At 38.7% G+C, this 15401-nt stretch overlaps 1 protein-coding gene across 1 annotated transcript; it reads left to right on the top strand.

The window, feature by feature from the left end:
- Positions 1 to 247: 247 nt before the first annotated feature.
- LOC145687453 (uncharacterized) lies at positions 248 to 553 on the top strand. The gene has a single exon (XM_081760907.1). It carries the CDS (start codon positions 248 to 250, stop codon positions 551 to 553), a length of 306 nt encoding a protein of 101 aa, XP_081617033.1.
- The last annotated feature ends 14848 nt before the right edge of the window (positions 554 to 15401 follow it).

Below are 15401 nucleotides of genomic sequence, written 5' to 3'. Positions count from 1 at the left end.
ATTAATTATTCATTTTGTCACCCCTAATTGTATAGGTGCGCAATAGATAGAACAAAAAGATATAATATTGCACCAAGGGCGCTGTAGATATATTAACCCGGCACAGTGCGCGTGGTGAGGCAATCCCTCACTCCTTGCTTTCCCCATGTACTACTGCGCAATGGTTATGCGCACGTGTATATCCTTCTATGTATTCAAAGTTCACTATTTTTTAGCGCTAGATCTTCTAAAGAATCACGGCTTAACAATGGTTGGAACTCTAAGAAGTAACAAACTTCAGATTCCGGTTGAGTTCCTGAGTACAAAGGGGAGACCGCCATTTTCAAGCATGTTTGCTCATGGAGAAGATATGTTACTTTGTTCATATGTGTCAAACAGAAGAAAAAATGTGCTATTACTCTCCACAATGCATGAAGGGGAACACATTGATGAAGCAACAAAGGAGCAGGCTAAACCGGAAATCATTACATTTTATAATGTGACGAAGAGTGGTGTAGACTGTGTGGATGGGCTGAAGAGTCTCTACACAGTTGCAAGGAAAACCAACAGGTAGCCGTTAGGTATTTTCTACACACTCCTTGATATTGGTGCTCTAAACAGCTACATCATATATAGATTTAACTGTGAAAATGCTGACGCAAGGAGACTATCAGAAAAAGTTAGCAATGGAACTCTGCAAGCCATACCTCACTAGAAGAGCAACAATAACATGCTTGCCTACACTTTTGCGATCACAGATAAGAAGGATCCTGGGTGACTCTCCAGCACCTGTGCACTCCGAGGAACCAGCAGGGAATAGTGATAAAAGGAAATGTGGCTTCTGTCCCAGGAAGAAAAATCGATACACCAAAACATGTTGTGCAGACTGTCTTGTCCCAGTGTGCAAGGAGCACGCACCAGCTGTTCTCTGTCGCAGGTGCCGAGGGCATGAACAACATGAAGACAGTGAGTGATAACTGCCACATTCCGAAAGGATTTTGCTCGTTTTGAAAAAACTGTTTACCATTTTGTTCATTTGTTTGTTTCTTGTGATTCTGTATCTTTACTGTATTATTCAGTGTTGGAAAATTATTGATTTTATTTAATTGTGTAGTGATATCAATAAACAATGTAAAATACCCTGCATATATGACTAAAATATTCTAAAGTTGTAAATTTACAATAAAATTCACAATTAAATCTTAAACTGTGTTAATAAGAGGGATTTTTCCATTACTTTCATAGGTGAGAGAAAATCTCATCACGCGCCCACTTGCGTTCCTAGTAACCACGCGCCCGGTGCCGGGTTAAGTATTCCTTTTGGTGCCCTTGATTGCATAGGGGCGCCTTCGATAAAAGAAAAATGATATAATATTGCACCAAGGGCGCTGTAGATATATTAAATATTCATTTTTTGCCCCTGATTGCATAGGGGCGCCTTCCATAGAGCAATCAATGGTGTAATATGGCAACCAAAGGCGCTGTAGATATATTAATTATTCCTTTTGGTGCCCCTGATTGCATATCGACGCCTTCGATAGAACTAAAAGGGATATAATACTGCACCAACGGCGCTGTAGATATATTAATTATTCATTTTGTCACCCCTGATTGTATAGAGGCGCCTTAGATAGAACAAAAAGGATATAATATTGCACCAAGGGCGCTGTAGATATATTAATTATTCCTTTTGGTGCCCTTGATTGCATAGGGGCTCCTTCGACAGAACAAAAAGGATATAATATTGCACCAAGGACGCTGTATATATATTAATTATTCATTTTGTTGCCCTGATTGCATAGGGGCTCCTTCGATAAAGCAAATAATGGTGTAATATTGCAACCAAAGGCGCTGTAGATATATTAATTATTCCTTTTGGTGCCTCTGATTGCATTGGGGTGCCTTCGATAGAAATAAAAGGGATATAATATTGCACCAAGAACGCTGTAGATATATTTATTATTCATTTTTCACCCCTGATTGTATACTGGCGCCTTAGAAAGATCAAAAAGGATATAATATTGCACCAAGGGCGCTGTAGATATATTAATTATTCTTTTTGGTGCTCTTGCTTGCATGGGGGCGCATTCGATAGAACAAAAAGGATATAATATTGCACCAAGGGCGCTGTACATATATTAATTATTCATTTTGTTGCCCCTGATTGCATAGGACCGCCTTCGATAGAGCAAACAATGGTGTAATATTGCAACCAAAGGCGCTGTAGATATATTAATTATTCCTTTTGGTGCCCCTGATTGCATAGGGGTGCCTTCGATAGAACTAAAAGGAATATAATATTGCACCAAGGGCGCTGTAGATTATTAATTATTCATTTTGTCACCCCTGATTGTATAGGGGCGCCTTAGATAGATCAAAAAGATATAATATTGCACCAAGGGCGCTCTAGATATATTAATTATTCTTTTTGGTGTTGTTGCTTGCATGGGGGCGCCTTAGATAGAACAAAAAGGATATAATATTGCACCAAGGGCGCTGTAGATATATTAATTATTCATTTTGTTGCCACTGATTGCATAGGGGCGCCTTCGATAGAGCAATCAATGGTGTAATATTGCAACCAAAGGCGCTGTAGATATATTAATTATTCCTTTTGGTGCCCCTGATTGCATAGAGGTGCCTTCGATAGAACTAAAAGGGATATAATACTGCACCAAGGGCGCTGTAGATATATTAATTATTCCTTTTGGTGCCCTTGATTGCATAGGGGCTCCTTCGACAGAACAAAAAGGATATAATATTGCGCCAAGGGCGCTGTAGATATAATAATTATTTATTTTGTTGTCCCTGATTGCATATTGGCGCCTTCGATAGAGCAAACAATGATGAAATATTGCAAACAAGGGCGCTGTAGATATTATAATTATTACTTTTGGTGCCCCTGATTGCATAGGGGTGCCTTCGATAGAACTAAAAGGGATATAATATTGCACCAAGGGCGCTATAGATATATTAATTATTCATTTTGTCACCCCTGATTGTTTGGGGCGCCTTCGATAGAACCAAGAGGATATAATATTGCACCAAGGGCGCTGTAGATATATTAATTATTCCTTTTGTTGCCCCTGATTGCATATTGGTGCATTCGATAGAGAAAATAATGATGTAATATTGCAACCAAGGGCGCTGTAGATATTTTAATTATTCCTTTTGGTTCCCCTGATTGCATGGGGGTGCCTTCGATAGAACTAAATGGGATAAAATATTGCTCCAGGGGCGCTGTAGATACATTAATTATTCATTTTGTCACTCCTGATTCTATAGGGCGCCTTAGATAGAACAAAAGATATAATATTGCACCGAGGGCGCTGTAGATATATTGATTATTCCTTTTGTTGCCCCTGATTGCTTAGGGGTGCTTTCGATAGAACTAAAAGGGATATAATATTACACCAAGAGCGCTGTAGATATATTAATTATTCATTTTGTCACCCCTGATTGTATACAGGCGCCTTCGATAGATCAAAAAGGTTATAATATTACACCAAGGGCGCTGTAGATATATTAATTATTCATTTTGATGCCCGTGATTGCATAGGGGCGCCATCAATAGAGCAAACAATGGTGTAATATTGCAAACAAGGACGATGTACATATATTCATTATTCGTTTTGGTGGCCCTGATTGCATAGGGGTGCCTTCGATAGAACTAAAAGGGATTTAATATTGCTCCAGGGGCGCCGTAGATATATTAATTATTCATTTTTTCACCCCTGATTTTATAGGGGCGCTTTAGATAGAACAAAAAGGATATAATATTGCACCAAGGGCGCTGTAGATATATTAATTATTCCTTTGATGCCCTTGATTGCATAGGGGCGCCTTCGATAGAACCAAAAGGATATAATATTGCACCAAGGGCGCTGTAGATATATTCATTATTTATTATGTTGTCCCTGATTGCATAGGGGCTCCTTCAATGGAACAAAAAAGGATATAATATTACACCAAGGGCGCTGTAGATATATTAATTATTCATTTTGTTGCCCGTGATTGGATAGGGGCGCCTTGGATAGAGCAAACAATGGTGTAATATTGCAAACAAGGGCGCTGTACATATAATAATTATTCGTTTTGGTGCCCCTGATTGCATAGGTGTGCCTCCGATAGAACTAAATGGGATATAATATTCCTCCAGGAGCGCTGTAGATATATTAATTATTCATTTTGTCACTCCTGATTCTATAGGGGCGCCTTAGATAGAACAAAAAGTATATAATATTGCACCAAGGGCGCTATATATTTATTAATTTTTATCATTTTGTCACCCCTGATTGTATAGGGGCGCCTCAGATAGAACAAAAAGATATAATATTGCACCAAGGGCGCTGTACATATATTAATTATTCATTTTGTTGCCCCTGATTGCATAGGACCGCCTTCGATAGAGCAAACAATGGTGTAATATTGCAACCAAAGGCGCTGTAGATATATTAATTATTCCTTTTGGTGCCCCTGATTGCATAGGCGTGCCTTCGATAAAACTAAAAGGAATATAATATTGCACCAAGGGCGCTGTAGATATATTAATTATTCATTTTGTCACCCCTGATTGTATAGGGGCGCCTTAGATAGATCAAAAAGATATAATATTGCACCAAGGGCGCTGTAGATACATTAATTATTCCTTTTGGTGCCCTTGATTGCATAGGGGCGCCTTCGATAGAACAAAAAGGACATAATATTGCACCAAGGGGGTTGTAGATATATTAATTATTCATTTTGTTGCCCCTGATTGTATAAAGGCGCCTTCGATAGAACCAAAAAGGATATAATATTGCACCAAGGGCGCTGTAGATATATTAATTATTCATTTTGTCACCCCTAATTGTATAGGGGCGCCTAGATAGAAAAAAAGGATATAATATTGCACCAAGGGCGCTGTAGATATATTAATTATTAATTTTGTTGTTCCTGATTGTATAAAGGCGCCTTCGATAGAACCAAAAAGGATATAATATTGCACCAAGGGCGCTGTAGATATATTAATTATTCATTTTGTCACCCCTAATTGTATAGGGGCGCCTAGATAGAAAAAAAGGATATAATATTGCACCAAGGGCGCTGTAGATATATTAATTATTCCTTTTGGTGGCCTTGCTTGCATGAGGGCGCCTTCGATAGAACAAAAATGATATAATATTGCACGAAGGGCGCTGTAGATATATTAATTATTCATTTTTTTGTCCCTGATATCATAAGGGCGCCTTCGATAGAGCAAACAATGGTGTAATATTCAACCAAAGGCGCTGTTGATATATTAATTATTCCTTTTTGTACCCCTGATTGCATAGCGGTGCCTTCGATAGAACTAAAAGGGATATAATATAGCACAAAGGGTGCTGTAGATATATTAATTATTCATTTTGTCACCCCTAATTGTATAGGTGCGCAATAGATAGAACAAAAAGATATAATATTGCACCAAGGGCGCTGTAGATATATTAACCCGGCACAGTGCGCGTGGTGAGGCAATCCCTCACTCCTTGCTTTCCCCATGTACTACTGCGCAATGGTTATGCGCACGTGTATATCCTTCTATGTATTCAAAGTTCACTATTTTTTAGCGCTAGATCTTCTAAAGAATCACGGCTTAACAATGTTTGGAACTCTAAGAAGTAACAAACTTCAGATTCCGGTTGAGTTCCTGAGTACAAAGGGGAGACCGCCATTTTCAAGCATGTTTGCTCATGGAGAAGATATGTTACTTTGTTCATATGTGTCAAACAGAAGAAAAAATGTGCTATTACTCTCCACAATGCATGAAGGGGAACACATTGATGAAGCAACAAAGGAGCAGGCTAAACCGGAAATCATTACATTTTATAATGTGACGAAGAGTGGTGTAGACTGTGTGGATGGGCTGAAGAGTCTCTACACAGTTGCAAGGAAAACCAACAGGTAGCCGTTAGGTATTTTCTACACACTCCTTGATATTGGTGCTCTAAACAGCTACATCATATATAGATTTAACTGTGAAAATGCTGACGCAAGGAGACTATCAGAAAAAGTTAGCAATGGAACTCTGCAAGCCATACCTCACTAGAAGAGCAACAATAACATGCTTGCCTACACTTTTGCGATCACAGATAAGAAGGATCCTGGGTGACTCTCCAGCACCTGTGCACTCCGAGGAACCAGCAGGGAATAGTGATAAAAGGAAATGTGGCTTCTGTCCCAGGAAGAAAAATCGATACACCAAAACATGTTGTGCAGACTGTCTTGTCCCAGTGTGCAAGGAGCACGCACCAGCTGTTCTCTGTCGCAGGTGCCGAGGGCATGAACAACATGAAGACAGTGAGTGATAACTGCCACATTCCGAAAGGATTTTGCTCGTTTTGAATAAACTGTTTACCATTTTGTTCATTTGTTTGTTTCTTGTGATTCTGTATCTTTACTGTATTATTCAGTGTTGGAAAATTATTGATTTTATTTAATTGTGTAGTGATATCAATAAACAATGTAAAATACCCTGCATATATGACTAAAATATTCTAAAGTTGTAAATTTACAATAAAATTCACAATTAAATCTTAAACTGTGTTAATAAGAGGGATTTTTCCATTACTTTCATAGGTGAGAGAAAATCTCATCACGCGCCCACTTGCGTTCCTAGTAACCACGCGCCCGGTGCCGGGTTAAGTATTCCTTTTGGTGCCCTTGATTGCATAGGGGCGCCTTCGATAAAAGAAAAATGATATAATATTGCACCAAGGGCGCTGTAGATATATTAATTATTCATTTTTTGCCCCTGATTGCATAGGGGCGCCTTCCATAGAGCAATCAATGGTGTAATATGGCAACCAAAGGCGCTGTAGTTATATTAATTATTCCTTTTGGTGCCCCTGATTGCATATCGACGCCTTCGATAGAACTAAAAGGGATATAATACTGCACCAACGGCGCTGTAGATATATTAATTATTCATTTTGTCACCCCTGATTGTATAGAGGCGCCTTAGATAGAACAAAAAGGATATAATATTGCACCAAGGGCGCTGTAGATATATTAATTATTCCTTTTGGTGCCCTTGATTGCATAGGGGCTCCTTCGACAGAACAAAAAGGATATAATATTGCACCAAGGACGCTGTATATATATTAATTATTCATTTTGTTGCCCTGATTGCATAGGGGCTCCTTCGATAAAGCAAATAATGGTGTAATATTGCAACCAAAGGCGCTGTAGATATATTAATTATTCCTTTTGGTGCCTCTGATTGCATTGGGGTGCCTTCGATAGAAATAAAAGGGATATAATATTGCACCAAGAACGCTGTAGATATATTTATTATTCATTTTTCACCCCTGATTGTATAGTGGCGCCTTAGAAAGATCAAAAAGGATATAATATTGCACCAAGGGCGCTGTAGATATATTAAATATTCTTTTTGGTGCTCTTGCTTGCATGGGGGCGCATTCGATAGAACAAAAAGGATATAATATTGCACCAAGAGCGCTGTAGATATATTAATTATTCATTTTGTTGCCACTGATTGCATAGGGGCGCCTTCGATAGAGCAATCAATGGTCTAGTATTGCAACCAAAGGCGCTGTAGATATATTAATTATTCCTTTTGTCGACCCTGATTGCATGGGGCACCTTAAATAGAACAAAAAGGATATAATACTGCACCAAGGGCGCTGTAGATATATTAATTATTCTTTTTGGTGTTGTTGCTTGCATGGGGGCGCCTTAGATAGAACAAAAAGGATATAATATTGCACCAAGGGCGCTGTAGATATATTAATTATTCATTTTGTTGCCACTGATTGCATAGGGGCGCCTTCGATAGAGCAATCAATGGTGTAATATTGCAACCAAAGGCGCTGTAGATATATTAATTATTCCTTTTGGTGCCCCTGATTGCATAGACGTGCCTTCGATAGAACTAAAAGGGATATAATACTGCACCAAGGGCGCTGTAGATATATTAATTATTCCTTTTGGTGCCCTTGATTGCATAGGGGCTCCTTCGACAGAACAAAAAGGATATAATATTGCACCAAGGGCGCTGTAGATATAATAATTATTTATTTTGTTGTCCCTGATTGCATATTGGCGCCTTCGATAGAGCAAACAATGATGAAATATTGCAACCAAGGGCGCTGTAGATATTATAATTATTACTTTTGGTGCCCCTGATTGCATAGGGGTGCCTTCGATAGAACTAAAAAGGATATAATATTGCACCAAGGGCGCTATAGATATATTAATTATTCATTTTGTCACCCCTGATTGTTTGCGGCGCCTTCGATAGAACCAAGAGGATATAATATTCCACCAAGGGCGCTGTAGATATATTAATTATTCCTTTTGTTGCCCCTGATTGCATATTGGTGCCTTCGATAGAGAAAATAATGATGTAATATTGCAACCAAGGGCGCTGTAGATATTTTAATTATTCCTTTGGTTCCCCTGATTGCATGGGGGTGCCTTCGATAGAACTAAATGGGATAAAATATTGCTCCACGGGCGCTGTAGATACATTAATTATTCATTTTGTCACTCCTGATTCTATAGGGCGCCTTAGATAGAACAAAAGATATAATATTGCACCGAGGGCGCTGTAGATATATTGATTATTCCTTTTGTTGCCCCTGATTGCGTAGGGGTGCTTTCGATAGAACTAAAAGGGATATAATATTACACCAAGAGCGCTGTAGATATATTAATTATTCATTTTGTCACCCCTGATTGTATACAGGCGCCTTCGATAGATCAAAAAAGTTATAATATTACACCAAGGGCGCTGTAGATATATTAATTATTCATTTTGTTGCCCGTGATTGCATAGGGGCGCCATCAATAGAGCAAACAATGGTGTAATATTGCAAACAAGGGCGATGTACATATATTCATTATTCGTTTTGGTGCCCCTGGTTGCATAGGGGTGCCTTCGATAGAACTAAAAGGGATTTAATATTGCTCCAGGGGCGCCGTAGATATATTAATTATTCATTTTTTCACCCTTGATTTTATAGGGGCGCTTTAGATAGAACAAAAAGGATATAATATTGCACCAAGGGCGCTGTAGATATATTAATTATTCCTTTTGTGCCCTTGATTGCATAGGGGCGCCTTCGATAGAACCAAAAGGATATAATATTGCACCAAGGGCGCTGTAGATATATTCATTATTTATTATGTTGTCCCTGATTGCATAGGGGCTCCTTCAATGGAACAAAAAAGGATATAATATTACACCAAGGGCGCTGTAGATATATTAATTATTCATTTTGTTGCCCGTGATTGGATAGGGGCGCCTTGGATAGAGCAAACAATGGTGTAATATTGCAAACAAGGGCGCTGTACATATATTAATTATTCGTTTTGGTGCCCCTGATTGCATAGGGGTGCCTCCGATAGAAATAAATGGGATATAATATTCCTCCAGGAGCGCTGTAGATATATTAATTATTCATTTTGTCACTCCTGATTCTATAGGGGCGCCTTAGATAGAACAAAAAGTATATAATATTGCACCAAGGGCGATATATATTTATTACTTTTTATCATTTTGTCACCCCTGATTGTATAGGGGCGCCTCAGATAGAACAAAAAGATATAATATTGCACCAAGGCCGCTGTACATATATTAATTATTCATTTTGTTGCCCCTGATTGCATAGGACCGCCTTCGATAGAGCAAACAATGATGTAATATTGCAACCAAAGGCGCTGTAGATATATTAATTATTCCTTTTGGTGCCCCTGATTGCATAGGGGTGCCTTCGATAGAACTAAATGGAATATAATATTGCACCAAGGGCGCTGTAGATATATTAATTATTCATTTTGTCACCCCTGATTGAATAGGGGCGCCTTAGATAGATCAAAAAGATATAATATTGCACCAAGGGCGCTGTAGATACATTAATTATTCCTTTTGGTGCCCTTGATTGCATAGGGGCGCCTTCGATAGAACAAAAAGGATATAATATTGCACCAAGGGCGTTGTAGATATATTAATTATTCATTTTGTTGCCCCTGATTGCATAGGGGCGCCATCGATAGAGCAAACAATGGTGTAATATTGCAAACAAGGGCGCTGTATATATATGAATTATTCGTTTTGGTGCCCCTGATTGCATAGGGGCGCCTTCGATAAAACTGAAATGGACATAATATTGCACAAAGGGCGCTGTAGATATATTAATTATTCATTTTGTCAACCCTGATTTTATAGGGGCGCTTCCAATAGAACAAAACGGATATAATAATGCACCAAAGGCGCTGTAGATATATTAATTATTAATTTTGTTCTTCCTGATTGTATAAAGGCGCCTTCGATAGAACCAAAAAGGATATAATATTGCACCAAGGGCGCTGTAGATATATTAATTATTCATATTGTCACCCCTAATTGCATAGGGGCTCCTTCGACAGAACAAAAAGAATATAATATTGCACCAAGGGCGCTGTAGATATAATAATTATTTATTTTGTTGTCCCTGATTGCATATTGGCGCCTTCGATAGAGCAAACAATGATGAAATATTGCAACCAAGGGCGCTGTAGATATTATAATTATTACTTTTGGTGCCCCTGATTGCATAGGGGTGCCTTCGATAGAACTAAAAGGGATATAATATTGCACCAAGGGCGCTATAGATATATTAATTATTCATTTTGTCACCCCTGATTTTTTGGGGCGCCTTCGATAGAACCAAGAGGATATAATATTGCACCAAGGGCGCTGTAGATATATTAATTATTCCTTTTGTTGCCCCTGATTGCATATTGGTGCCTTCGATAGAGAAAATTATGATGTAATATTGCAACCAAGGGCACTGTAGATATTTTAATTATTCCTTTTGGTTCCCCTGATTGCATGGGGGTGCCTTCGATAGAACTAAATGGGATAAAATATTGCTCCAGGGGCGCTGTAGATACATTAATTATTCATTTTGTCACTCCTGATTCTATAGGGCGCCTTAGATAGAACAAAAGATATAATATTGCACCGAGGGCGCTGTAGATATATTGATTATTCCTTTTGTTGCCCCTGATTGCGTAGGGGTGCTTTCGATAGAACTTAAAGGGATATAATATTACACCAAGAGTGCTGTAGATATATTAATTATTCATTTTGTCACCCCTGATTGTATACAGGCGCCTTCGATAGATCAAAAAGGTTATAATATTACACCAAGGGCGCTGTAGATATATTAATTATTCATTTTGATGCCCGTGATTGCATAGGGGCGCCATCAATAGAGCAAACAATGGTGTAATATTGCAAACAAGGGCGATGTACATATATTCATTATTCGTTTTGGTGCCCCTGATTGCATAGGGGTGCCTTCGATAGAACTAAAAGGGATTTAATATTGCTCCAGGGGCGCCGTAGATATATTAATTATTCATTTTTTCACCCCTGATTTTATAGGGGCGCTTTAGATAGAACAAAAAGGATATAATATTGCACCAAGGGCGCTGTAGATAAATTAATTATTCCTTTTGATGCCCTTGATTGCATAGGGGCGCCTTCGATAGAACCAAAAGGATATAATATTGCACCAAGGGCGCTGTAGATATATTCATTATTTATTATGTTGTCCCTGATTGCATAGGGGCTCCTTCAATGGAACAAAAAAGGATATAATATTACACCAAGGGCGCTGTAGATATATTAATTATTCATTTTGTTGCCCGTGATTGGATAGGGGCGCCTTGGATAGAGCAAACAATGGTGTAATATTGCAAACAAGGGCGCTGTACATATATTAATCATTCGTTTTGGTGCCCCTGATTGCATAGGTGTGCCTCCGATAGAACTAAATGGGATATAATATTCCTCCAGGAGCGCTGTAGATATATTAAATATTCATTTTGTCACTCCTGATTCTATAGGGGCGCCTTAGATAGAACAAAAAGTATATAATATTGCACCAAGGGCGCTATATATTTATTAATTTTTATCATTTTGTCACCCCTGATTGTATAGGGGCGCCTCAGATAGAACAAAAAGGATATAATATTGCACCAAGGGCGCTGTACATATATTAATTATTCATTTTGTTGCCCCTGATTGCATAGGACCGCCTTCGATAGAGCAAACAATGGTGTAATATTGCAACCAAAGGCGCTGTAGATATATTAATTATTCCTTTTGGTGCCCCTGATTGCATAGGGGTGCCTTCGATAGAACTAAAAGGAATATAATATTGCACCAAGGGCGCTGTAGATTATTAATTATTCATTTTGTCACCCCTGATTGTATAGGGGCGCCTTAGATAGATCAAAAAGATATAATATTGCACCAAGGGCGCTCTAGATATATTAATTATTCTTTTTGGTGTTGTTGCTTGCATGGGGGCGCCTTAGATAGAACAAAAAGGATATAATATTGCACCAAGGGCGCTGTAGATATATTAATTATTCATTTTGTTGCCACTGATTGCATAGGGGCGCCTTCGATAGAGCAATCAATGGTGTAATATTGCAACCAAAGGCGCTGTAGATATATTAATTATTCCTTTTGGTGCCCCTGATTGCATAGAGGTGCCTTCGATAGAACTAAAAGGGATATAATACTGCACCAAGGGCGCTGTAGATATATTAATTATTCCTTTTGGTGCCCTTGATTGCATAGGGGCTCCTTCGACAGAACAAAAAGGATATAATATTGCACCAAGGGCGCTGTAGATATAATAATTATTTATTTTGTTGTCCCTGATTGCATATTGGCGCCTTCGATAGAGCAAACAATGATGAAATATTGCAACCAAGGGCGCTTATTACTTTTGGTGCCCCTGATTGCATAGGGGTGCCTTCGATAGAACTAAAAGGGATATAATATTGCACCAAGGGCGCTATAGATATATTAATTATTCATTTTGTCACCCCTGATTGTTTGGGGCGCCTTCGATAGAACCAAGAGGATATAATATTGCACCAAGGGCGCTGTAGATATATTAATTATTCCTTTTGTTGCCCCTGATTGTATATTGGTGCCTTCGATAGAGAAAATAATGATGTAATATTGCAACCAAGGGCGCTGTAGATATTTTAATTATTCCTTTTGGTTCCCCTGATTGCATGGGGGTGCCTTCGATAGAACTAAATGGGATAAAATATTGCTCCAGGGGCGCTGTAGATACATTAATTATTCATTTTGTCACTCCTGATTCTATAGGGCGCCTTAGATAGAACAAAAGATATAATATTGCACCGAGGGCGCTGTAGATATATTGATTATTCCTTTTGTTGCCACTGATTGCGTAGGGGTGCTTTCGATAGAACTAAAAGGGATATAATACTACACCAAGAGCGCTGTAGATATATTAATTATTCATTTTGTCACCCCTGATTGTATACAGGCGCCTTCGATAGATCAAAAAGGTTATAATATTACACCAAGGGCGCTGTAGATATATTAATTATTCATTTTGATGCCCGTGATTGCATAGGGGCGCCATCAATAGAGCAAACAATGGTGTAATATTGCAAACAAGGGCGATGTACATATATTCATTATTCGTTTTGGTGCCCCTGATTGCATAGGGGTGCCTTAGATAGAAGTAAAAGGGATTTAATATTGCTCCAGGGGCGCCGTAGATATATTAATTATTCATTTTTTCACCCCTGATTTTATAGGGGCGCTTTAGATAGAACAAAAAGGATATAATATTGCACCAAGGGCGCTGTAGATATATTAATTATTCCTTTGATGCCCTTGATTGCATAGGGGCGCCTTCGATAGAACCAAAAGGATATAATATTGCACCAAGGGCGCTGTAGATATATTCATTATTTATTATGTTGTCCCTGATTGCATAGGGGCTCCTTCAATGGAACAAAAAAGTATATAATATTACACCAAGGGCGCTGTAGATATGTTAATTATTCATTTTGTTGCCCGTGATTGGATAGGGGCGCCTTGGATAGAGCAAACAATGGTGTAATATTGCAAACAAGGGCGCTGTACATATATTAATTATTCGTTTTGGTGCCCCTGATTGCATAGGTGTGCCTCCGATAGAACTAAATGGGATATAATATTCCTCCAGGAGCGCTGTAGATATATTAATTATTCATTTTGTCACTCCTGATTCTATAGGGGCGCCTTAGATAGAACAAAAAGTATATAATATTGCACCAAGGGCGCTATATATTTATTAATTTTTATCATTTTGTCACCCCTGATTGTATAGGGGCGCCTCAGATAGAACAAAAAGGATATAATATTGCACCAAGGGCGCTGTACATATATTAATTATTCATTTTGTTGCCCCTGATTGCATAGGACCGCCTTCGATAGAACTAAATGGGATATAATATTCCTCCAGGAGCGCTGTAGATATATTAATTATTCATTTTGTCACCCCTAATTGTATAGGTGCGCAATAGATAGAACAAAAAGATATAATATTGCACCAAGGGCGCTGTAGATATATTAACCCGGCACAGTGCGCGTGGTGAGGCAATCCCTCACTCCTTGCTTTCCCCATGTACTACTGCGCAATGGTTATGCGCACGTGTATATCCTTCTATGTATTCAAAGTTCACTATTTTTTAGCGCTAGATCTTCTAAAGAATCACGGCTTAACAATGGTTGGAACTCTAAGAAGTAACAAACTTCAGATTCCGGTTGAGTTCCTGAGTACAAAGGGGAGACCGCCATTTTCAAGCATGTTTGCTCATGGAGAAGAATTGTTACTTTGTTCATATGTGTCAAACAGAAGAAAAAATGTGCTCTTACTCTCCACAATGCATGAAGGAGAACACATTGATGAAGCAACAAAGGAGCAGGCTAAACCGGAAATCATTACATTTTATAATGTGACGAAGAGTGGTGTAGACTGTGTGGATGGGCTGAAGAGTCTCTACACAGTTGCAAGGAAAACCAACAGGTAGCCGTTAGGTATTTTCTACACACTCCTTGATATTGGTGCTCTAAACAGCTACATCATATATAGATTTAACTGTGAAAATGCTGACGCAAGGAGACTATCAGAAAAAGTTAGCAATGGAACTCTGCAAGCCATACCTCACTAGAAGAGCAACAATAACATGCTTGCCTACACTTTTGCGATCACAGATAAGAAGGATCCTGGGTGACTCTCCAGCACCTGTGCACTCCGAGGAACCAGCAGGGAATAGTGATAAAAGGAAATGTGGCTTCTGTCCCAGGAAGAAAAATCGATACACCAAAACATGTTGTGCAGACTGTCTTGTCCCAGTGTGCAAGGAGCACGCACCAGCTGTTCTCTGTCGCAGGTGCCGAGGGCATGAACAACATGAAGACAGTGAGTGATAACTGCCACATTCCGAAAGGATTTTGCTCGTTTTGAATAAACTGTTTACCATTTTGTTCATTTGTTTGTTTCTTGTGATTCTGTATCTTTACTGTATTATTCAGTGTTGGAAAATTATTGATTTTATTTAATTGTGTA

The sequence above is a fragment of the Thermobia domestica genome, chromosome 6, assembly GCF_964235325.1.
Source record: "Thermobia domestica chromosome 6, izTheDome1.hap1.1, whole genome shotgun sequence".
Classification (NCBI taxonomy): domain Eukaryota; kingdom Metazoa; phylum Arthropoda; class Insecta; order Zygentoma; family Lepismatidae; genus Thermobia; species Thermobia domestica.
The sequence above is the reverse complement of the archived record's forward strand: the minus strand, read 5'-3'. Positions and strand labels throughout refer to the sequence as shown.